Source organism: Terrapene carolina, unplaced genomic scaffold (assembly GCF_002925995.2).
Source record: "Terrapene carolina triunguis isolate 2854851 unplaced genomic scaffold, T_m_triunguis-2.0 Scaffold66, whole genome shotgun sequence".
In the NCBI taxonomy this organism is placed as follows: domain Eukaryota; kingdom Metazoa; phylum Chordata; order Testudines; family Emydidae; genus Terrapene; species Terrapene triunguis.
The window spans coordinates 27121309-27146071 of NW_020664417.1; the positions used below are offsets into that span (position 1 = coordinate 27121309).

Consider the following 24763-nt stretch of genomic DNA (forward strand, 5'->3'; position numbering starts at 1 on the left):
CCCATGCCTCTGGACCCTGCGCCGCCGGAGCCCGGGAGGGGAAGTGCCCGGCCGGCGGCTGGGGTCCGGAGGCAAGGGGGCTGCCTGAAGCCCATAGCGCTCGGGCGGCTCAGCTCTTAACAGAGCCGAAGAGTCAGGGGAGGAGCTGAGCAGCCGCGGGAGGGGAAGTGCCCGGCCGGCATTTTTCCCGGACGTGTGCGGCTTTTTGGCAATTCCCCCCGGACGGGGGTTTGATTGCCGAAAAGCCGGACATGTCCGGGAAAAACCGGACGTATGGTAACCCTACACTAAGTGACTTGGTCAAGGTCACACAAGAAGTCTGGCAGGGGAGGGAATTAAACTCTCAAGTCCCAGGTAAGTGTCCTAGCACTGGACCATCCTTCTGGGCATGCTGCTCTGGTTAAAAAGATGGATGGTGGGGTAATACAAATAATTCAGGACAGGAAGTCTGAGGGCTAGTATTTAGCATCCCAAAAGACTTGCTTTTCTCCCCCTTTACTGCTCCAAAAGGCGAGGAATAATATTCAGTTCTTATGAGGTGCATTGTGCTTTTCTATGTCTGTTTATACTCACAATTGTAACTGAATGTGTGCAGTTTGTAGCAGAGACTTTGCTAAAGCATCTACCATATGGATGCTGCTACAGAAATATTTTTCTATCTTCTTCATCTTTAAATGAGTGGGAAAAATTTCTCTGAAGTTTGAGAAGCTATGACAGCAGAAAAACTGCAAATGTCGATGTTTTGGTAGAATTGTACCAGCCATTTTCTTGAGTCTTGCTGGATAACAAACCAGTCGGATTGAATGATGGCACACTATAAACATTCACGCTCTTCTGCAGTTTCATGGAGTAATTTATGTGGAAACTTTCCCCTTGGCCTTCATACTAGCTTTACATTATATATCAGGCTGCAGCATGGTGTAAGTAAAATGTGCATCCTTACCCTGGAGCAGCACACTTCTGGTCTATTAAACCTCTGGCTAGGTCATTACAGCTTAAACATCCAGGCACCGATTTGCCAAACAGATATGTTTCTTCCATCCTAATATTTTTTCATTTTTGGCTCATGACTTGCCAACAATATTTTTAAAAAGCTACTGCTCATGAATGAAATTTTGAAAAAAAAATTGTTTCAAAGCAATTCTGCAAGTGACATATTCTGGGCTTTCTCTTCCCTGCTACGGTGTTTGCACAAAAATAGGATTTATCTTCTGTAAGAGTTTACCTGCTTATTTCTCACCAGAAGTCAGCATCGAGAGATGACTGAGGTTCCAGAGGTTTATGACTTGAGGTGAGAAAAACATCTACAGAAGCTGATAACCAGCCAATGAGCAAAGGTCTGCGGTTTGGCCCCCCACAGTAGAAGCTCTCAGTAGAGGACTGGACCGAGCTGAGGTTATGCCCCATTATGGTAGGTATTGTAGCAAGCAAAAGCAAGAGAATTGCTGTCTCAAAAAGCTTACAATCTAGTGCAAAGTATGACCGGGAGTTTGTGATGTTGGAGCTGGAGCTGGGACTTGGCCTCTATATTCGATGAGTTTGCCATCAAGCATCCCTTAGACTGCAACGATTTTTAATCCCTGCTGATGGTTGCAGGATTCAGACTGGTGACCCATAGGTAGAAGGCTCTCTTTGGCTCATTCACAGTGCCCTGAGGAATTCTGTCCTGCTGCTAACAGTACACCTTTGAAAATATGGCTTGATAAGTTTATATATAAAATCAAGCTTGGCCTTTTTTGAAGCTGACACAGGCAGGTTTTTTAGTGTCTGCACACAATGGCAAAATCTCCCAAATATTGTTCTCTGACTTAAGAATAAGGTGTGGCAGACTGTGCTTGAAGGTACATCTCCCCTTAGCACCATACAAATATTAAAAATGCAGAAGTAAAATAAATATTAGCAAATCATCCTGATACTATGTGCAGGGTCCTTATACTATCTTTTGCACAAATATGTATATTTTTTTCATTCCCAGGTAATCACCACAGCTTGAACCCACAACCTTCAGAGCTACAGTATAGAGTCTTACACTTCAACTAGAGGAGTTGCTGGTAGAAAAGGAAAAGTATGGTGTTAACCTCTCTGTGAATCAGCCCACATGGGTAAAGACACACGTGTTGCCAGTGCATTACATAGTTCTTAGAGAGACAGCAGTGGAACGCTGGGCACCAGGCCTGGTTTTTTTTTTCATGACTGTGGAAGCAGATTGTGGTCTCATGATTACAGGCAACACAGCCAAATGGAACAATAGCCACGTTTGGGCCTTCTGCCTGGGACATGCGGATGTAAATTATGAATCTTTCCCACTTGAGCTAAAGAAGCAGTTCTCTTAGCATGGAAGTCCCATCAGGGTCATAAGCTTCTATATGTGCTCTAGCTGTAAAGGTGACACTTTATAAGTGTGAATTACAGAGGCACCTAATCTAGCATGTTTCTTTTAAAAGCCTTTAGCAATGTGGATGATACTTGGCTCTTGTATATTAGAGTTTGAAATAGTACCTAGAGCTCTATCTGAAGTGACTGGATGCAAGTTCTTAATTATCTGTGATACTGATGAGTGACAGTGACATCCTGTCAAAAAGGGTTAATGTGGCTTAGATGGGGTTAAGTAACCTGGTAGGCCATACCTGGGGGAGAGTTAGGCTTGATAGGCAAGCACTGATTGAGCCTGGAGCCCAGCTGAGCAGGAGCAGCAGGGCTGGTATAAGGCCAGGAAGTGAGGCAGAAGAAGGCTGCAGTGTGGAACCTGCAATTCTTCTCTGGAGGTATGAAACTCAGAGGCAGAAACCCAGGGTAAGAGTAGAAGCCCTGGGATCCTGGCCCTGAAGGAAAAGTTTACCCAGAAGATGGGTGGATGGAGGCCTGATGGAGGTGGAATAGGGATATGGCAGCAAGGATGATGCAGACCTTTGCCACTGATCCAAGGGTCCTGGGCTGGAACCTGGAGTAGTGGGCGGATCCGGGTTCCCCTACCAGCCACTGGGAAAGTGGCATAGTTTGGCTGGGAATGATAGTCCACTGAGACTTTGATACCCCACAAGGGGAAAACTATAGTGACCTGGTCGGAGAGCTGAGCCATGAAGAAGGAGCACCCCGAGTGACTGAGAGGAAGCACTGCAACTCCTGGACAGAAAGGGGTGTCGGATTGGGTGGAGCTATTCCCCAGAGGTAGCCACAAGGAAGTGCCTCAGTGGTGAGTAGAGATCCTGTTACAACCCCACCCCAAAGTATAATATGAAACCTTGCTCTCTGGGTTTGTACTTCAGTGTATCTTCCATTAGGCTACAGCTATAGTATGATATGGCTGGTTCTTCTCTCTTTTTACATCATTGTAAGACTGCCTTCACTAGTATTCAAAATCACGTTATTCCTAAGAGCTGTCAATACTGAAATAAAATAGTGTAGTTCCTTTGGTTAAATGCTGCTTACGTACTAAGTGTGTTACACAGAATTCTTGACATTACAGTTAGTAATATTTACAACTAAGAAATATGTTCCCTAGAAATAATCTGTCACCTCTGGGGGAGGGGAGGGAGGAAGAAACCGCCATGGATGGTGTATGATTCCACACTTAGGGCTGGTCCACACTACCCGCCTAATTCGGCGGGTAGAGATCGATCTTCTGGGATCGATTTATCGCGTCTCATCTGGACGCGATAGATCGATCCCAGAAGCGCTCCCCCGTCGACTGCGGAACTCCTGCTCGCCGAGAGGAGGAAGCGCTGTCGACGGGGGAGCCTACCTGCGCCGCGTGGACCCGAAGTAAGTACTTTTAGTTCGATATAGGAAACGTCGACTTCAGCTACGCTATTCTCGTAGCTGAAGTTGCGTTTTCCTATATCGATCCCCCGCCCCAGTGTGGACCAGCCCTTAGATGTAATCTGCTCTGACACTCTCGGGTTTATCTGGTGTTGGCTGGCATTAGTGATATTTTTAAAAAATCCAAACCCGCATGCATCCACTGCATTTGAAAGGCTTATTCAATACATAATCACCCTAGCAAAATGAAAAGTTTACTTTGCAAAATGGAAGGCTTCACTGTCTGTAGTTTGACTGGTTAATAAGCTCCCTAGGCTAGCAGACTGCATCCAAGCTGTCCTAGTATGTGAAAAATGTTCCCAGTGCCACAGTGACATCACAAGCACAAAGCTGATAGCTGCTTATGGGTTCCAGCTGGGCTTCTGATTACTCAGAGGCAGTGCAGGCTAAGCAAATCCTGTTTTCTTACTCTTCGGAAGAAGCCTCCAAAAGCTACTTCAGTGCCAAGGTCTCCTGACTGAAATCTCCCACTAGTCAGGGAAATATTGACCTACTCTGAAATATTTCAAATACAGTACCTTTCTACTGATTTTCCTAAATGCTGCTTTGTTTCCTATAGTCAAGTTGAACAAGATACCTCATTGAGTCCTTACAGATATGCAGTCCACTACAAATATTGCCTGTTTAAATAGAGTGGGTCTATTGTGTTAAAAGTGGCTAATACGTAAACATCAGATTTAATGCTGAAGTGCTATTTGAAAGGGAAAGGTGAGTCCTTACAGAAGGGGTTAACCACTACAGATTATGCTGAGTGGGGTTGAAATAGGCATTTCAGAAGTATTCCACCGAAGGGCATCAACAATAATTATAATGATGAAGACATCAAGATGTGGACATGCATAAACTAAGTAACTGTGATCTTATTGGCTATAATCCTTGTCTTTCCTTTCCTTCAGAGTGTTCTTACTTTTGCTCATCTTGACAGGTCTAAAATTAGATTGTAAGCTCTTCAAGGCAGGGCACTTGTTTGTGTTCTGTAAAGCATCCAGCATACTTTTTGGAGGCTGCAGATACAGCAATAAGGGGGGAATTTTGACAATTGTTACCATATTTTCTCTGATTAATATAATTATCCATTGTATCAAAAGGAAGAATTCTGTGTGGGGGTCCTTTAATGTCACAAATGTCTCTCATTGGTATAAGACACAGATGCAGAAACTTACTCTTGGTGTAATTCCACTGAAATCCATAGAGTTACACCAGAATGAATTTGTCTTAGAGATTCCAAGCCAAGGATAGTGCTGATTGACATATGAATCATGGGGTTGTATATTTAACTGACAAATCTCAATATACAGACAACAAATTTAATATATATGAAGAGTTACAATATATAGTTCTTGGAGCAATTTCAGAAACTTTAGTCTGGCTAGAAACTGGATTTGAACACAGAGCTGTATGTTGGGAGTTCTAAAGCAGTGGTTCTCAGCCAGGGGTACAGAGGTTTTCTGTGGGTACAACTCATCTAGATAACTGCCTAGTTTTACAACAGGTTATATAAAAAGCACTAATGAAGTCAGAACAAACTAAAATGTCACACACCCAATGACTTGTTTATACTGCTCTATATACTATACACTGAAATGTAAGACTCATAGACTCATAGACTTTAAGGTCAGAAGGGACCATTATGGTCATCTAGTCTGACCTCCCGCATGATGCAGGCCACAAAAGCTGACCCACCCACTTTCCCTTAACTCAGCTGTTGAAGTCTCCAGATCATGATTTAAAGACTTCAAGTCGCAGAGAATCCTCCAGCTTGCGACCCCTGCCCTATGCTGCGGAGGAAGGCGAAAAACCTCCAGGGCCTCTGCCAATCTACCCTGGAGGAAAATTCCTTCCCGACCCCAAATATGGCGATCAGTAGAACCCCGAGCATACAGGCAAGATTCTCCAGCCGGACCCTCATTTTACCAGCGATGGCACGTTATTGCCTAATTGACTAAAATCACGTTATCCCATCAAACCATTCCCTCCATAAACTTATCTAGCCTAATCTTGAAGCCAGAGAGGTCTTTTGCCCCCACCGTTTCCCTCGGAAGGCTGTTCCAAAATTTCACCCCTCTGACGGTTAGAAACCTTCGTCTAATTTCAAGCCTAAACTTCCCCACGGCCAGTTTATATCCATTTGTTCTCGTGTCCACATTAGTACTGAGCTGAAATAATTCCTCTCCCTCCCTGGTATTTATCCCTTTGATATATTTAAAGAGAGCAATCATATCCCCCCTCAGCCTTCTTTTGGTTAGGCTAAACAAACCGAGCTCCTCGAGTCTCCTTTCATAGGAAAGGTTTTCCATTCCTCAGATCATCCTAGTGGCCCTTCTCTGTACCCGTTCCAGTTTGAGTTCATCCTTTTTAAACATAGGAGACCAGAACTGCACACAGTACTCCAAATGAGGTCTCACCAGCGCCTTGTATAACGGAAGCAGCACCTCCTTGTCCCTACTAGAAATACCTCGCCTAATGCATCCCAAGATCGCATTAGCTTTTTTCACAGCCACGTCACATTGCCGACTCATAGTCATCCTGCGATCAACCAGGACTCAGAGGTCCTTCTCCTCCTCCGTCACTTCCAACCGATGCGTCCCCAGCTTATAACTAAAATTCTTGTTAGTCATCCCTAAATGCATCACCTTACACTTCTCACTATTAAATCTCATCCTATTATTATTACTCCAATTTACAAGGTCATCCAAGTCTCCCTGCAGAATATCCCGATCCTTCTCCGAATTGGCAATGCCTCCCAACTTTGTGTCATCCGCAAACTTTATCAGCCCACTCCTACATTCGGTTCCGAGGTCAGTAATAAATAGATTAAATAAAATCGGACCCAAAACCGAACCTTGAGGAACCCCACTGGTGACCTCCCTCCAACCTGACAGTTCCCCTTTCAGTACTACCTGCTGCAGTCTCCCCTTTAACCAGTTCTTTATCCACCTCTGGATTTTCATATCGATCCCCATCTTTTCCAATTTAACCAATAATTCCTCATGCGGTACAGTATCAAACGCTTTACTAAAATCGAGGTATATTAGATCCACCGCATTTCCTTTATCTAGAAGGTCTGTTACTTGCTCAAAGAAGGAGATCAGGTTGGTTTGGCACGATCTGCCTTTTGTAAACCCATGTTGTAATTTGTCCCAATTGCCATTCACCTCAAGGTCCTTAACTACTTTCTCCTTCAAAATTTTTTCCAAGACCTTACATACTACAGAAGTTAAACTAACAGGCCTGTAGTTACCCGGGTCACTTTTTTTCCCCTTCTTGAAAATAGGAACCACATTAGCTATTTTCCAGTCCAACGGTACCACCCCCGAGTTTACAGATTCATTAAAAATTCTCGCTAAGGGGCTTGCAATTTCTTGCGCCAGTTCCTTCAATATTCTAGGATGAAGATCATCCGGTCCGCCCGATTTAGTCCCGTTTAGCTGGTCAAGTTTGGCTTCCACCTCTGATACTGTAATGTCAATCCCCACTCCTTTATTCCCCTCTGTCCTGCTCCCTCTATTCCTAAGCCCTTCATTAGCCTTATTAAAGACCGATGCAAAATATTCATTTAGATATTCTGCCATGCCTAGATTATCCTTAATCTCCACTCCATCTACATTCTTCAGTGGTCCCACTTCCTCTTTCTTTGTTTTCTTCCTATTTATATGGCTATAAAACCTCTTACTATTGGATTTAATTCCCCTCGCAAGGTCCAACTCTACACGGCTTTTGGCCTTTCTCACCGCATCCCTACATGCTCTAACCTCAATAAGGTAGGTTTCCTTGCTGATCCCTCCCCTCTTCCATTCTTTCTACGCTTTCTGTTTTTTCTTAATCGCCTCTTTGAGACGCCCGCTCATCCAGCTAGGTCTAAATCTCCTGCCTACTAATCTTTTTCCCTTTCTCGGGATACAGGCCTCGGACAGCTCGTGCAACTTCAACTTGAAATAATCCCAGGCGTCATCTGCCTTTAGATCCCTAAGTATGTTAGCCCAATCCACTTCCCTAAGTAGTTGTCTTAATTTTTTAAAGTTGGCCTTTTTGAAATTGTAAACCTTAGTCATAGTTTTATTTCTGTTAATCCTTCCATTTAGTTTAAACTGAATTAGCTCATGGTCACTCGAGCCAAGGTTGTCCCCTACAACCATTTCCTCAACGAGGTCCTCACTACTCACCAGCACCAAATCTAAAATTGCATCCCCCCTCGTCGGTTCAGCTACTACTTGATGAAGGAATTCATCTGCTAGCACGTCTAGGAACATCTGAGCCCTATTATTGTTACTAGCATTTGTTCCCTAATCTATATCTGGGAAGTTAAAGTCCCCCATGATTACACAGTTCTTATTTGTTTTTACTTCCCTAAAAACATTAAATAGTTCTCTGTCCGCATCCAGGCTAGATCCTGGCGGTCTATAGCACACCCCAAGCACTATCTCAGGGGAGGCTCTAGTAGTTCTTTTACCCAGTGTAATTATTGCCCAGACAGACTCCGTCTTATCCATTCCATCACTTATTATTTCTTTACATTTTACCTCATTATTGACATACAATGCCACTCCCCCACCTTTACCTTTTTTCCGGTCATTCCTAAACAGCACATACCCTTCCATACCTGTACTCCAGTCATGACTACCGTTCCACCACGTTTCAGTTATTCCTACGATATCAGGTTTCATTTTTTGGACCAGGAGCTCCAATTCCTCCATTTTGTTACCTAGGCTTCTCGCATTGGTGTATAAACATCTTACTGTATGCTGTCTATCCTTTCTCCCATTAGTTATGCAATTTGGTACGGACCCCATACTGTCCATCCGCCCCCTCCTTCTTATGTCCAATTCCCTACCCCTACCTATATCTGTGCTTATCTCTTCACCCTCTTTTTCAGTGTTGGAATCTGGCGTGGAGATTAACTGGACATCTCCCAACCGTCTCCCCCAAATTCCTAGTTTAAAGCCCTTTTGATGAGATGAGCCAGCCTCCCTCCCAGAAGTCTATTTCCTTCCCTACTCAGGTGAAGTCCATCCCGTGAGAACAGCTGTCTGTCCCCGAAAGCCTCCCAGTGGCCATACATCCCAAAGCCCTCCTTATAGCACCACTCCCTTAGCCAGCTATTTATCCTCACAATTCTGTCAGCCCTTTGCTGTCCTTCTCTAGGAACAGAGCTATTCCACAGATGTAACCACACTGAAGTGCCTCAGTGGTGAGTCGAGTACAATATTTATATTCTAATGCATTTTATAATATGGTAAAATGAGAAAGTAAGCAATTTTTCAGTGATAGTGTGCTGTGATACTTTTGTATTTCTATGTCTGATTTTGTAAACAGGTAGTTTTTAAGTGAGGTGAAACTTGGGGGTACACAGGACAAATCAGATTCCTGAAAGGGGTACAGTAACCTGGACAGGTTTAGAGCAGTGGCTCTCAGAGAACCGTAGCACATCTGTCAGGAGATGGAGCTTTGCTTTTGCCATCTAACATACCAGTTCAAACACGTACATGCTTGCAGATCCGCTAAATGCAGAGCTTGATAGTTCTGTCATGAGCCAAACCTGGCGCATTACATGAGGGAAGTCCTCTGAAGGACAGGTGTCTGACCATGTCCTCTAGCCGTAGTGTTTTAGGTCTTTTGGGGGATCTTTTCCATCTTGGTTTCATTGCGTCAAAGTTGAAGATGATTCTTGAAGGGAAATTGGAAGGCATCTGGAGGAGATGACTGTAACACCTTACAGAGCCTTGGGCAACCGTTTGAGAGAACAGGACCTAGTCAGTTTAGAAGACAGAGCTCTTCATTCAACTTGAATTTATACCACTGGATGATTTTGACATATGGAAATGCTTCATCTAAATGGTATCCAACTTCTTTTCAATCTTGACCGAAGGGCCATGGTCACCAAAGCATTGTATATCCTCAGCTTTAAGCCATTCTTGAAGCCAAATTTTTCCATTCCCCATCATTACTTTGAGGGGGATAATAATGGCAAAGTATATGGGGGGGAAAGGCATGTCCAACTTGCATGCACCATTTCCAAGCTTAAATATTACCATATGCTTGTAAATCAGGCATGCAAATGAGCTCACTTTCTATGTGCATTTACATGTCTAAAATTCTAAAAATCAGGCTCTTGATGTTGATTTCTTTTTTTATGTACATTATGCACTCAGTATATCCACAAAAGGGGGAAATAGTCTAGTCTCTGCTGCTCGTGTTCTCTCTCTCTCTTTTTTTTTTTTTTTTTTTTTTGGCAGATGAATTTACAAAATAGAGTGGCATGTTCAGATTGCAATTTTAATTTAATGTTGATGAAAACCTGACTATCCAACTTTAACTTAACACATTTTGTCACCCTTTCAACAGCATTACCTTTGCCAATACTTATACAATCCTTGTCCATCTGGTTATCCTTATCCAAAAAAACAAAAACCTGTTTTCCTACTGAATCAATCTGGATGTGTCATATGCCATTTGAAAACTCATTATTTGTATAGATGTCAGAAGCAGAGCTATGGGCATTAGTTTTACTTTAAAATTTTGCCATTTACAGCACTAACTCTTTCAAGATTAGCCTTCACTGTAGATAGTACTAGGGATTACTACTTTCAACACTGTATAGACAATCCCAGTGTTTAAAACTCTCTCTCTCTCTCTCTCACACGCACACACACACCCCCCTCTAGATGGATAAACAATTCATATTCACAAACCAATCTGCCTATAAAGGGAACATCTCAAGTTAGAATTTTTAGACTTTGGACCAGGCACTGCCATTTATTATGTGTTGTACACTGCCTATCACAATGGGGCCCAACCTGGTTGTGGCTTTGAGGTGCTACTGCAATATAAATGTTTAATTTACATCCCAACACTATGTTAAAAGAAAACTAAGGTTGCCAAGTCAAGCATGCAAAAGTGAGGGGGATGGAGACACACCCTTTGCCAGTGGGCTTCACACTATGCCAAAGGAATGTTGAGACTTGGGAATAAGAGGTTCACTTCCAGATTCTGAAGGGAGTGTGTGTATTCTACTTATTACAGACCCTTCTGCTCCTACCCCCACCCAGCCTCTCTCTGTCCCCTCCGCTGGTGCTATGCTCCCTGGCTCCTATCCATTTTTTTTCCCCCCTCTCCCAAATCTTGCCCTTGTCCCATCCCTGCTCCTATCCTTATGGCTCCCCCCACCCCTCACGTTGTTCCTATCCGTCCCTGTCTTATGTCCACCTCTGTTCATGCCCAGTCTCTCCACTCACTCCTAACTCCATGCTTGCCAAGGGCTTATCCACTTCCTTTTCCTCGAGCTCCTGCCCCTGGCTCCCTGCCTTGTGTCTCTTTCATGTCCTTGTTCATCCCGTTCTGGAGCCCTCTCTGCATTCTAGCCAGGGGGTGCATTGAGCACACAGGAGAGTCTCCCTGCTCTGAATTGCAGTACCCAGTAACACCCAACAGATAGGAGGAGCAATTGCAGGGAAAGTTCACCTCAGTCCCTGCAGCCCTGGGCTGGAGTATTGTGAGTTTTTCTGTGCCAATGGCTCATGAGCAGTCTGGTTGGCATGTAGGAGCTGTGAGAGATGGAGCATGCTCAGGGCGGATGAAATCGCTAGATCATTTAGTTGCCAAACTGTAACAAGTTTCTAGTGAGCATGTACAAAATGAGATTTTTTTTTTCCAGAAGGTTTATAACTTGGTCAAATTTTTGAGGCAGATTTTCACAGGAACATCAAAAAGCACATCCTGAAAACCATCACTACCCCTTGCCAAATTTCAAGTCCCTACTCCAAAGCATGGAGCTGCTAGAGCAGGGGTCAGCAACCTCTGGCACACGGCTCACCAGGATAAGCACACTGGCGGGCCGGGCCAGTTTGTTTACCTGCCGTGTCCGCAGGTTGGGCCAATCACTGCTCCCACTGGCCACGGTTCACTGCTCCAGGCCAATGGGGGCGGCGGGAAGCAGTGTGGCCCAAGGAATGTGCTGGCTGCGGCTTCCCGCTGCCCCCATTGGCCCGGAGCAGCGAACCACAGCCAGTGGGAGCCACGATTGGCCGAACCTGCGGACACGGCAGGTAAACAAACCGGCCCAGCCCGCCAGGGTGCTTACCCTGGCGAGCTGCGTGCCAGAGGTTGCCGACCCCTGTGCTAGAGCTTCTCAGTAGAACTGTTAAGAATTATTTTTAACATGGGTAAAAATATTCTTCCCCCAACCTCAGTCTGAGAAACATCAGCACTATTTTAGCTGAAACTTAAAAAAACAGTTTGAGACAGACATCTGGCATTGAAAATTTCAACTTGAAAGGTTTAAGTTTGGCCAATTTATGAGAACTGAAAACAGGGCCTTATAATGGAAAGTATTTAAAATCCTTACCTAGAGATGTCACTACCTGCGATGATAAAGACTGATTCTTTCTTTCTAAATTAAATAAATCTCACCTATTACTAAGACAAAGCAGTAAAGAATGAATATTATAGTAGTGTAACACTCCCGCCCAGTCCATGCTGATGAGCATCCATCCCTTTGCTTGGACATAATTGAATTTTGTAAATTTTAGTCTTTCTATCTACAAAATTCTTTTCTCTCATTAACTATGAGCTCTGTGTCAGCTCAAAAGTTTCTCTCTCACCAACAGAAGTTGGTCCAATAAAAGATATTACCTCATCCACCTTGTGTTTCTAATATCCTGGGACCGACATGGCTACAACACTGCATACCAGAGACAAGGAGCAAAGATTTGAACTGCTCTATTTAATATTAGATTGTGGATCAAGTTGTGCAATAAACCCATCTCTTTAAGGCTGAAAGTCCAGCAGGAAATTCTTTGAAACATGTTGGAAACTGTCCAGTTGGAAACTGGCCAGAATGCAGGCAGAAGTGACAAAAAATGACATGTTGGAAATGCGGAGAAAAGAACACAAACCTCATATATATGCTATGGAGATGTCCCTTACACTCTCTCTGGGAATAGAACAATAGGAATGTGGATGGGAAACCCAAGATATTCAAGAAATGGAAGTATGTTGGAAGAATCTAAACACTGCAAAATGGTGTACAGGAGCATGTGAACTACCAATAGTAGAGGGGAAAACACTTTCCTACTGAACAAGAGAAAAGGGGATTTGTTTTTATTTTTTTTTAAAGAGAATTAGGTATTTTATTTTTAGAAGTATATGAATAATATATTCCCCATTTTCATGGGACTTAAAAACTTGTGTTATGAGTGACTGTTTACCATCATTTTTAGTAAGTTTTTTTTTTTTTTTTTTAATATATACACCAGGGGTAGGCAACCTATGGCATGCACGCCAAAGGCAGCACGCAAGCTGATTTTCAGTGGCACTCACACTGCCTGGGTCCTGGCCACCAGTCCGGTGGGCTCTACATTTTAATTTAATTTTAAATGAAGCTTCTTAAACATTTTAAAATCCTTATTTACTTTACATACAACAATAGTTTAGTTATATATTATAGACTTATAGAAAGAGCCCTTCTAAAAACGTTAAAATGTATTACTGGCATGCGAAACCTTAAATTAGAGTGAATAAATGAAGACTCGGCACACCACTTCTGAAAGGTTACTGACCCCTGATATACACAGTACCATATTTTTCACTTGCAGCGGAGTATGTCAAAGCATTTGCAAATATTAATTGAATCTCAAACACCCTGTGAAGGTAGTTAAATAATATTAATCTGTTTTACAAAAAGGCCAGCTAGGGATTAGATAAAGGCAATTTTTTTTTTTTTTTTTTTTTTTGTAGAAAGTATTGGCATTTTTCTGGTGACCCAATCAGTTTCTGCAGAACTGAAGGCACAATTCTATTGTAAAATTGGCATCCTCTTAGTCAACAGATTTACTCATATGTATTCTGTAGTGTCTGCTTGCTTCAGTGATTTAAAAAAAAAAATTATATTAAAACACCAGCTAGCCCTGCAGAGTCAACACAGCTAACAGGGAAGGAGCTAGTTTCCATTCCTTCACATGTGTTAGCAAACAATTTTAAGTATCGCCTATCCCTGTGCAAACCTGTTGATGACCCTGGATATGCACAAGTGTTACTGAAGACTGAATTTAGTTGCAGAATGTTTATTACTGGCAATTAGAAAAATCATCTTTTCACTTAAAAACTGAGCACACTTGATTTTGACATTAAAGGCCATTAATGTGGGATCCCACAATGCCATTTTTGGAGCCATTTTTTCATGAAAAACTACAATTTTAACTTTTGTTTTGAAGTCACCTTTAAAAAAAAAATTCTTATGGCCTGTAAGGCTTTTGAATGTTTTTTATATATAATTTAAAAAAAAATATTAGAAATATCCGGTCTAAACGTCCCTATTTTTTTGCTACAGGTGTCTCTGGAATAATGTGTTAGTAACATCACAAGAGACAGAAACTTAAGTTGCAACACTCTGAATTCACAATTCTCAATTTTCCAATTCTCAGTTGGAAAGGAAAGGGATGTTAAGTCAGATTGTTTAAACTTTTTGTTTCAGTATTACAGACCTTTTCAACTCAAATTCCTATCAAGCAGTTAGCTCTTTCACAAAGAAGTTTTCTTCGCCTAACACCTTTCCTTCAAAAGACGGCTAAGCTGCAGCTCAGGATTCTGCCTATTTTGAGGGCCTTATTTTTACCTAGTCCATAGGAAGTCAGCAATTGTAATTCCTCATATTTCTAAAATGAAGGAAAAACAGAAGGAGGGGGGAAAACTCAGTTTTAGATAGATGAGGGTCAGTAAAGGACACACACAATCATCCTTTTCCATTAATGTTTTTTAAAACTAGTTTAGGCCTCATAGTTGATAAAGGAAATCCTCCAAATGTGAACCAATGCACTACTGTCAGCTGAAGGTAGAAACAAATACCACTGAGAATTACATGGAGTGTATGCAGGCACAGTGGCTCAGAGCTGCAAATTAACCCCATTCAGCCTCAAGTAGGCGCTAACTCTGATATTCAAACATCCAACTACGCTGGGGATGTGGGCATTGCTGGTCTGAGTGTCATCCCTGTTCTTCCAAGATGACCCTAAGGGCAACTGAGTCACAGAGAGGTTAAAGGAACTGTGCACTTGCAAACACTGTATGATATACATTACTGTTGTCGCCAAGCTCCTTGTTTGTTGGGGAGGGGGAACACATTTTGAAATCTTTTTTTACTTTCCAATTCTAGCTATAGTTGACAGCTTGTGGCTTAGAATACTTTGGGCTGGACTGTGCCATTAAAGCACAGTCCTGCATAAGAGATGGTGCAGAGCTGCTCTACCACAGTGAGAGGTCCAGGAAGCATGGCTATTTGGGGAGACACAATGCCTCCCGGAGCTATTTAGCATGCTAAAGAATCTCACCCCCTGCACCGTTTCAGGAGGGTCCAATGTTCACACCCCTATTACTGGCCAGTTCAGTTAGCTGGTTCAAAGGGGGCTCTGCCTCTGCCCTATCCTCTCTGTAGTGGTTTGTACTGAAAGGAGGGCTAGCAAGAGCTGCAAGGGTGACTGGCCTCTGCGTAAGGGAGCAGTTGCAAAGGGATAGAGGATGCTGGCACATTAATGCAAGGGCCAGCTACAATCTGGTAATGGTGTGTCGGGTCACAATTAACTATTTCTTACACAAATGTTTAGCATTTAATTTAGAGGCAATGAGGAAGAGGGATGGTCTTTTGGTTAAAAATAATCAACTGGTGATCAAGAGCTGTGATCTATTCCTTGCTTTGCTATAGCCTTTCTGTGTGGCCATGGTCAATTAATTTAAAATAAGGATAAGACCCATGAGAGTGGGACTGAAGCTTAATATGTGTAAAGCACTTACAGATCTTCTCATGGAGAGTGCTATAGAAAAGAAAAATATTAATTTCCAATTTTGTTAGTAAAAACATCATTCTGTGGTTGCCTCTCTTACTGTTGTGTTTTCGAGTCTTAGTGGATGCTGCTGGCAGAGAGAGTTGGCCCTGTTCTGACAGTTACACAGCCAATCTGCCACATGCAGCATGACAAGAGACAGGCACACTCTACAGAATGTCTGATGTAGAAAATCCTGATGAATGATGAAAGAGAAAGTGGAGTGTTATCAGCCTATTATTTCAGCAAGTTATAGAGTTTTTTTAAGCTCTCACAGGCTGTAAAGATGACATTTTATCATCTGACCCTTGCAGTAGAGATGCATATGAATAAAACATGTTGCCCTGGAGAAGGTTGTATGGACAAGACTTAGTACAGGGAAGGATACAACATAAGACTCAACTTGTGTATAAATCAAGCCTCTGCTTTTTTTTTTTTCCTGACTACTCTATTGATTACAGCACAGCATGTGTAATTATGTAATATGCTAAATAAAATATCAATATTTAAGCATTGATGGACTTCATTCTGACATTTGTGCCAATGTAAATTTGCAGTAACTCCACTGACATTGACGGAATTACACAAGGGTGAGAGCAGAATCAGTTTCTCTATGACCTTTGCCAAGAGAACTAAAACCTGACAACAGTATAACAGAAGCACTTTGAGTATAGTGCTGGCCTGGTACTAGAGAAATCTCCTGCAAGAAACGCATAGCAGTCAACCCCTTCAGCACTTGAGTGGCTGAGATTATAGTCTTCCTAGAAAGGCTTGCACACTTGCCAGAGCACTAGTAACCCGCAGCCCAGCTCAGGTGCTGCTCCTGGCCTATTTTCATCCTTAAATGGGAAGGGGGAGAAAACAAGCCAGTCTTCCTCTCTAAGCTCCCTTTTCTCTGGACACTTGAACACTACAATGAGGCAACTCTCCCTACAACAACTCCTCTACACTGCCAACCACCTCAGATGTGCATCAGGGCCCAAAAGTGCCTCGAGTCCCCGATAAACCTATAAACAGCTGAGAGGTGGTGTGAAGACTTCAGTGCCTGCTCTTCAGGCTAGCTCTAGCCCACTCATGGCCCTATTAGCAGAACATCTGGGGTGGGAAGGCAAAACATGACAGATGAGAAAAGAGGGTATAGATTGAAGAGCAGGGGGAGAAAAGATGGGAGGAAAAACTAGCAGAAGGTAAAGTGAGGAAGGAGAAGATGGGAGGGGAAGGACAGAGCAGACCAAAATCTAGACAGCCAAGAAAAGAACAATGATGTGAGGGGTGTGAAACAGGACTGTTGGAAAGAGATGGAGCTTTGTTGCCTGGCCTCAATCACACAAAATGATCTATTGTTCCAAGAGGTCAGAAATCTGTCACCTGACAGGGATCAATAACCACTGAGTCCAATGGTTACTGTTACAGAGGGGAGCAAGACTTATGGTGAAACTTAGAGTAGGGAAATTAATAAATAGCAACTTGAATTAATATTATGGAGTAGAAATATAGTACAGGGAGTGAAGACTGCAAAGAGGACATGGAGAAACTTCTTTCCCTTATGCCTGGCTTTTACTGTAATATGGGATTACCTTTTCAGAATGAAAAAATAGGGTAAGGAGGCTCAGGAGAGAGAGAAGCAAGCTGCAGCTGCTAACACCCTCCTTCACCCATGAAGGCCGGTCTAGATACAAAATTGCATCAGCTTAACCAAAATGAGTTCTACAGCAAGCTAGTTAAATTAATCCTTCTTTGAGTATAGACACGCTTACCTCAGTTTAACCCTAGCTTTAGATGAGCAAGCTAAACCACTTTTTAAACCAATATAAGTGTGTCCACACAAGGGTTTTCATCAGAGTAACTGACTCAGTTTAATTAAACCAGTGCATGTCTGTGTGTAGGAAATCTCGATGTCTGTTACCTTGAGAGTCTGGTGGTCGTACCACTCCCACTTCTTCAGGTTGCAAAGAGAAGGTCTCTAAAGTAATATAAAGGAAGCAATGCTGCAAGCTGAGCTCTGGAAACTACAGAGGGAAGGCAGGGCTAGATCATCCCTGAAAGTCCCAATGGCATTCACTCTGAAAAGCTAAGGGTTCAAGGATAGAGGGAAGGAAGGATATAAGGCATGGGAAGAGGCCTACTTGGGCCAAGTAATTATGACGTCAGTCTGAAGTATTTAGGTTACAAAACCTGCCTACAATGTAGTCATTTGCTCTTTCCAACTAGGCAAACATTATGTCTTGTGGGAAATCATGAGGAGGACTCCCCTTACAAAATCACAAAGTTGATCACTAATAACACTAAGTAAATATCTTTCAAATATTGCCAGCAACATCTGTGCTAGTTTAACTACTGGTTCATGTTGCAGTCCTTTATGGAATATATTCATTTGAAGAGAGCAAAGAGTGTGTCACCACATCCATAATGAAGATTGAACTTGTGGGATTTTCTGTGTGTGCTGCAGCTCAATTCCTTTCAGGCTTTTAACGACACCCTCCTACTTTTACTTTTTGCTTCATCTTAAGTTTCCAAAAGTCTGGATGCCTATATATGATCTTATACTTATAATATTTGGTTTTGGTGGAATGAAAGCAAGGCCAGACTGTGATCTCATTTATATGAGTGAAACTTCAGAGGAAAGCCACTTAATTCAATAAAGTTACTCTGAATTTACATCAGTGTAAACAAGAGCAGGAGCTTAACTTTTACAAGTGACATAAATCTGAGAAGCATATAAGAAATTTGCCTTCTCCTCCAGAACAAAAATTAACTCTATGGAAATTCATGGTAAAATAAAAGATTTACATATTGTTTATATTTTTAGATATCCTGAGAAATAATGCATAGTAATGTTGAAGCATAGATTCAAAGAATCCAATAGAAGACTACAGTCATTGGTGATCAAGTCAGTACGATTAAGCATGTCCATGCAGTGCTAAGAGATACTGGGCTTTGCAACACTTTTGTGAGTATTCACATAGTAAAACAAAGGTTTACATGAATATACAGGGCAAAGATGTACCATTTCTACTAGCAAATGCTGTTTTTCAGATGGATATGGGGAGAGGGGAGATGTGAATTTGTCCACAAACAAATTTCACCATTTTTGCCAAGTCTCCTGCACCCCAAGGAAAATAAAAGGGGTGGGTGGCTTTATGTAATGAAACGAATGAAATCCACCACAAAGCAAAATCATGAATCTATGACAAGTGGAAATTTTTCCATTTTATGCAAATCACATTTCCAAAAGGGAAAAAGTGAGTTGTTACCGTAAAAGAAAAAATTGAAGGCAAGAATAAAACAGAAGTGTTCTGCTTTTCTTTTTGCTAGGGTTAAGAGTATTTCTAACTTCACAGGTACCATACCCAGTATCCTGAGCTAGTGCACCTACAACTTTTGAAACACTTCCTCCTTGAAGATATCTTGCATGTCTTCTGTGTGCCTCATCATTTTATACTCATGCAGAAACATCTTCACTGGCCACCAAACAGAGGCAAATGTTAACACTTTCACTTCCTCTGAAAGCATCAGCTTCTCCCTTTCTATCATTTCCATGCAAACTGAACAATGGCCGCTCCTGTCTGGCTATGCCAGCGCTAGAAACATCTAACCATATGGATGTCAAGTACAGCACACTTCACCCTAAATCACCTCACCTCTTGTTGATGTTGAAACTATTCATCTGATATCAACAGGGTCAGTGCCCACTGTAGTAAAGAATGTTCAGGTTCATTAGGAGTCAATATTACTGTCTATTAAGGAGTATTGGATTCTGTACCCTTCACATAAGCAAGAGAACAAATGCTGAGAGGGTGGTGTGGAGCGGAATTTGACGCGTCAAATTCCGCTCAAGATATTTTAGGGTAGACACAGCCTCTACGAATCACACAAACCAAGACTGACTTACAGATACAGATGTCTGCAGTGTTGGACCCAGAATGTAAGAGAGACAAGGTGGGTGAGGTAACATCTTTCATTGGACCAACTTCTATTGCTGAAAGAGACAAGCTTTCAAGCTACAAGGAATTCCTCTTCTTACAGATATAGAGACAGTTTCCATAGTAATAATATCTATGCCTTCTGAAAACATTCAAGGTACTAATACATTTAGAAATGCATTTAGAAATACTTTACTCATACATGGGTTGATTGTGCAAAGAGCTGAGCATTCCAGACCTAATCAGAAAAGCATATGCTTAAATTTAAGCACAAGAGTAGTGGGGGGTGGGGGGATGGATTTACTCTAGAGCTATCCATTAATCTCAGTTAACTCAAGTTATTAACTGAAAACAAATTAACTCAATTAAAAAATTTAATTGTGATTATTCGCAGTTTTAATCACACTGTTTAACAATAATACCAATTTTAATTTATTAGAAATATTTTTGGATGTTTTACTACATTTTCCAATATATTGATTTAAACAATACAGAATACAAAGTCTACAGTGCTCACTTTATATTATTTTTATTACAAATATTTGCACTGTAAAAAAGAAATAGTATTTTTCAATTCACCTCATATAAGTACCGTAGTGCAATCTTTGTCATGAAAGTGCACTTACAAATGTAGAATTATTATTTTTTACATAACTGCACTCAAAAACAAAACAATGTAAAACTTTAGAGCCTACAAATCCATTCAGTCCTACTTCTTGTTCAGCCAATCGCTAAGACAAACAAGTTTATTTACATTTACAGGAGATAATGTTGCCCACTTCTTATTTACGATGTCACCTGAAAGTGAGAACAGGTGTTTGCATGGCACTGTTGTAGCTGGCATTGCCAAGGTATTTATGTGCCAGATATGCTAAACATTCGTATGCCCCTTCATGCTTTGACTTGTAGATTGCACGATCTTTTGTTTCTTTTTTACAGTGCAAATATTTATAATAAATATTACAAAGTATAGAGTGCTCACTTTGTATTCCGTGTTGTAACTGAAATCAAAATATTTGAAAATGTAGAAAAACATCCACAAATATTTATAATACATTTAAATTGGTATTCCATTATTGTTTAACAGTGCAATTAAAAAAAAAAATAATTAATCACCGTTTTAAACCGTTTGACAGCCCTAGTTTACTCACATGCTTAAAGTTAAGTGTGTTCTTAAGTGCTTTTCTGGATCTCAGAAAGAGTGCTCAGCTAGGGTTCAGGTCTTGATGTGGCCCTTCAGCACTGTCCATATGCCATCCACATGTCCCATGCCTTCTGCTTGCTAAGCTGTATCCTCTTCCTGCTGCTGCTATTACAGGCCCTCTGCCAACAACAGGGTGTGCCTGTGCACAGCTCTTGGTTTTTCAGTCGCAGCAGTCAGGCTGTCTGCCATGCAGCTTTCCCTCTGCAACCAGCTGCCAGGCTGCTGTCTCTGGCCAGCTGCTTCTATTCACATAAACCTCTGGCTTTCTCTCCCAAGTAGGTCAGGTCAAAATATTTTGTCAAAACTGTTTTTGATGGGAAATGTTTCACTTTTTTGGGGTGAAAAGTTGACATTTTCCAAGGAAATTTGACAAAACTGGGGGGAAAGGGAAATTGTTCTCTTTAAAGATGTCTGTGGAATTATTTTTCCACAACTTGCTCTACTCCCAACCTAGATCCCCCTAAGACTCTTGAGGATTACTACCCTTTCCTGTATGCTACATTAGTGAGACTGCTACTGGTTAAATGTTGGGCTAGGCAAGACAGAATTCTCCTTTGGCTACATCCTTCCCCCTCCATTTTATTTAGATTTCAGGGAAGACACTGAGAAATGAGCTAGGGGTTCATTATGATATTAGTGTATAATCTAGTCCAGATATTGCAATATACATATATAATCTACTTCCCTTCATGGGCTGGAACCAAGACATCAGAGCTGATCACCCTTTAAACCTTTGGGAAACTTCAGATATGAATCCAAATTTGAATTAGAAATTTGCAACTCAGGCACTTTTCTCCAGCTGAAATGCAGCCTACCTGTTATCATTACTTCTACTTCCTGCTATCATTGGAGACTTCAGATTCTCTTCCAAATAACAATTTACCCTTTCAGAAAGAATTTCTGATATGATCTTCTATTGAGTAGTGTAATTCAGGAAGAGTCAGCAAAAGAGAGACAAAAAAGTCTATAGCAATGATAGATAGTGGACTATACTTGCTATGAATGGAATTTGCATCATGCTATTGGAAAACTATATAAAAGTTGCAGAGATATTACCCTGAATAATACTGTGATATCAATATTGTCAAGGATGAAAGTTGATTATTCTAGTTTACATTTCTAATAGTTTTGCTGGAAAAGTGGAACTGGAAGACACCAGTGAACAGGTCTGACCCTTTTCTAACCAACTATCCTAAATATAAAATGGATACTGCAAGAGATCTCAGAACACTTTGTGTTTGAAATAACTAGAGATAATCAAAGTATTGTCCTTGCACTGATGAATTTCACTGGGTTTTTTTCCGCTTAGAAATGCCTGTAGTAACCTTGTATTGATTATAAGACTAGAGCGTCAGCGCTATTACAGGGTCAGCAGTGAAGCTATATGCAAAAGATCCAATGGTAACAATTAAATCCTCTGAATATTTTATGCAGTTCCTATAAAATTTGTTCATGCTTTAAAGATCTGCAGCATACTAGATAAAATAACTTAATTATCTAATAGTGCATCCTTTTGTGAGACATTCCATTAGCTGATTGCACACATTTAATTGTGTTTAAACTCAGGTCACTCTGCCTTCCCATCCACCGTTCTCTGGTAAAAGTAAATATAGTATGTCCTTTATAGTAAGCCCCATATTAATCCCTATACAATCATTGTACACAAGGATTGCTTTCAAAAATCTTGATAATATGAATGGCTTATGAATGTTTTATGAATGCACTAAAAGATGGACAAGCACTCTAAGCCTTCTTGAAAGATACTGCTTTGGCTGTCCTCCTACACTGAACTCGGAATGTTTCATTAGCTCCCAGCATTTGGAAAATGTAATGAAGAAGCTGTTTATTTTATAACCTGTCACCAGAATAAAGCAACCTCAACAGAATTCCACTGTATTAACCCAAATAAGCAATTACAGATATGAGTTTATACCTATGATTTATAGGACAACAAAGAAACTGTAGTCACTCAGGGCTAGTAGATGATCAACTAAGGCACTTCCTGACTCTGTTATATGGCCTACCTATACCATGGGCACAGGAGGGGAAGTAGTCTCCAGAGAATCATTACTTTCCCCCCCCCCACCATGTGTACGTAGGTGGATGGGAGAGGAGAGGAAAAAATGGGACAGAGTAGAGGAGAGCATTGGCTTGCTCCCTGCATGCCAGCGCTGTGTCAGTGCAGAAGGCACTGTGCCAGGGGTAGGTCCGGTGCAGTTTAGTTCCTCCCTGGAGCAGGTAGGCAAACTTGAAGGCAAATTGCAACTCCGAGTCATAGTCTGATTCATAAGCTGCTCCTAGGACAAAATATCTAGACACTGCCCCTTTTTCAGAGTAGATCATAATGTGACAACCTATCCCTCATTCTAATAGGACTAGTTTTATGATGCTGGGAGTTGTGTGTTTCTTTACACAACGCACAGTCAACCTGTGGAACTCTTTGCAAGGCGATGATGTGAAGGCCAAGACTATAACAGGGTTCAAAAAAAGAACTAGATAAATTCATGGAGGATAGGTCCATCAATGCCTATTAGCCAGGATGGGTAGGAATGGTGTCCCTAGCCTCTGTTTGCCAGAAGCTGGGAATGAGCGACAGGGGATCAATCACTTGCTGATTACCTGTTCTGTTCATTCCCTCTGGAGCACCTGGCACTGGCCACTAGTGGAAGACAGGATACTGGGCTAGATGGACCTTTGGTCTGACCCAGTATGGCCATTCTTATGTTATGTTATTCTTGGGAGAGAACTCTACAAATCTCCTCACTCTCCTCCCCTCCACAGATCTCCTCAATCTCTTTCTCCCCCTCATACTTTACCTAAAATTTTCATTAATAATAATAATAAATAATGCTTAGCACAGACTTGGCTCATGGTGCACCAATCAATGTGACAGACCCTATAAACCAAGGTAAAATTAGGGACTGTCTGAAAAATGATCGGTAACCTGAAAAGTAGGATTTTCATTTGACAGTGGCATTTATGAGTCCCAAAGAGTTTTCCTTAAGTTTTAACATTTATTTTGGTTCTATTTATGTAATAGTGCTATTTATTTATTATAACATCAATTAAATGGTTAACTATAAATCCTGCCTCTTAGCTATTGTCACTACAGCTCTATTGCTGAAAATGGGTTTCCCGCAGCAGTAGATACTCATGGAATCTCTTTGGTAACAATAGATGTTGTTGTCCAGTACCTTCTGCTACAAGGTTAAGCATGCCACTGTTCTGCCTGTCCCAGGTCTTCTTACAGATCAGGGTAATCTAAGCATCTCTGCAACAGTGGGCTAGTCACCAGAGGGTGTTTGCTAGAATAATGAATAAATAGTTACCATGGATTCTGGTATCGATGAGTTATCTCATCTTCAGCAGCCTGACGGAATTCTCCAGTCTGTCAAAGAGAAACAAAACCAAAGCTTGTTGGCAAGGGGAATTGATATTATATTTGTCTACCCCTCTCCAATCAGAGTGGGAGCGAGGAGAGAGTCCATTAACAGAGTTGAAAGCCAAGGAAGGGTGCTATGGTTCTACATCTTGAAATGTGAGAGCAACCTGGGTGCAGCATTCTGGCCCCCTTAAAATTTAGAGAGGAAGAATTTAGAAAGACAATAAAACTGAAATTGTAAGGCTATATTTCTACAACATCTCCGGCAATAGAACAAGGTACATAAGAGTTAAGCAATGTCTGGTACATCTAAGGGTCCTGTATGGGGACTGTAAAATTGAAAATATCAAAAGTTCACAACAGGCTCACAACAACTCAGAGCATGTGGGCAAAAAGTGGGCAGGGCAGCAGATGGCAGTATGTGCAAGTCAAGGAGAAATCCAGGGCAAAAGGGAAACCTCTGGTCTATAGGAAGTAATTTTTAAAACTTAAATTGGCTCAGTAAGGTAGTCTCACACACTACTTGTACATGTATCTTGATGGGGGAAGCAACAATATAGCCTACGGTGTGCATTTTTCACACACACACACACACACACACACACACACACACACACACACACAC

General features: G+C 41.6%; 1 protein-coding gene across 2 annotated transcripts in view; it reads right to left on the reverse strand.

Annotated features, from left to right (window-relative positions):
* CUNH4orf45 (chromosome unknown C4orf45 homolog) overlaps positions 1–24763 on the reverse strand; it is an 88236-nt gene that overhangs the window by 41347 nt on the left and 22126 nt on the right. For both annotated transcript variants that reach the window (XM_029910630.1, XM_029910629.1), the window contains exon 3: positions 24086–24144. In XM_029910630.1, coding sequence (XP_029766490.1) covers positions 24086–24144 — 59 coding nt within the window. The remainder of the gene's footprint in view (positions 1–24085; positions 24145–24763) is intronic.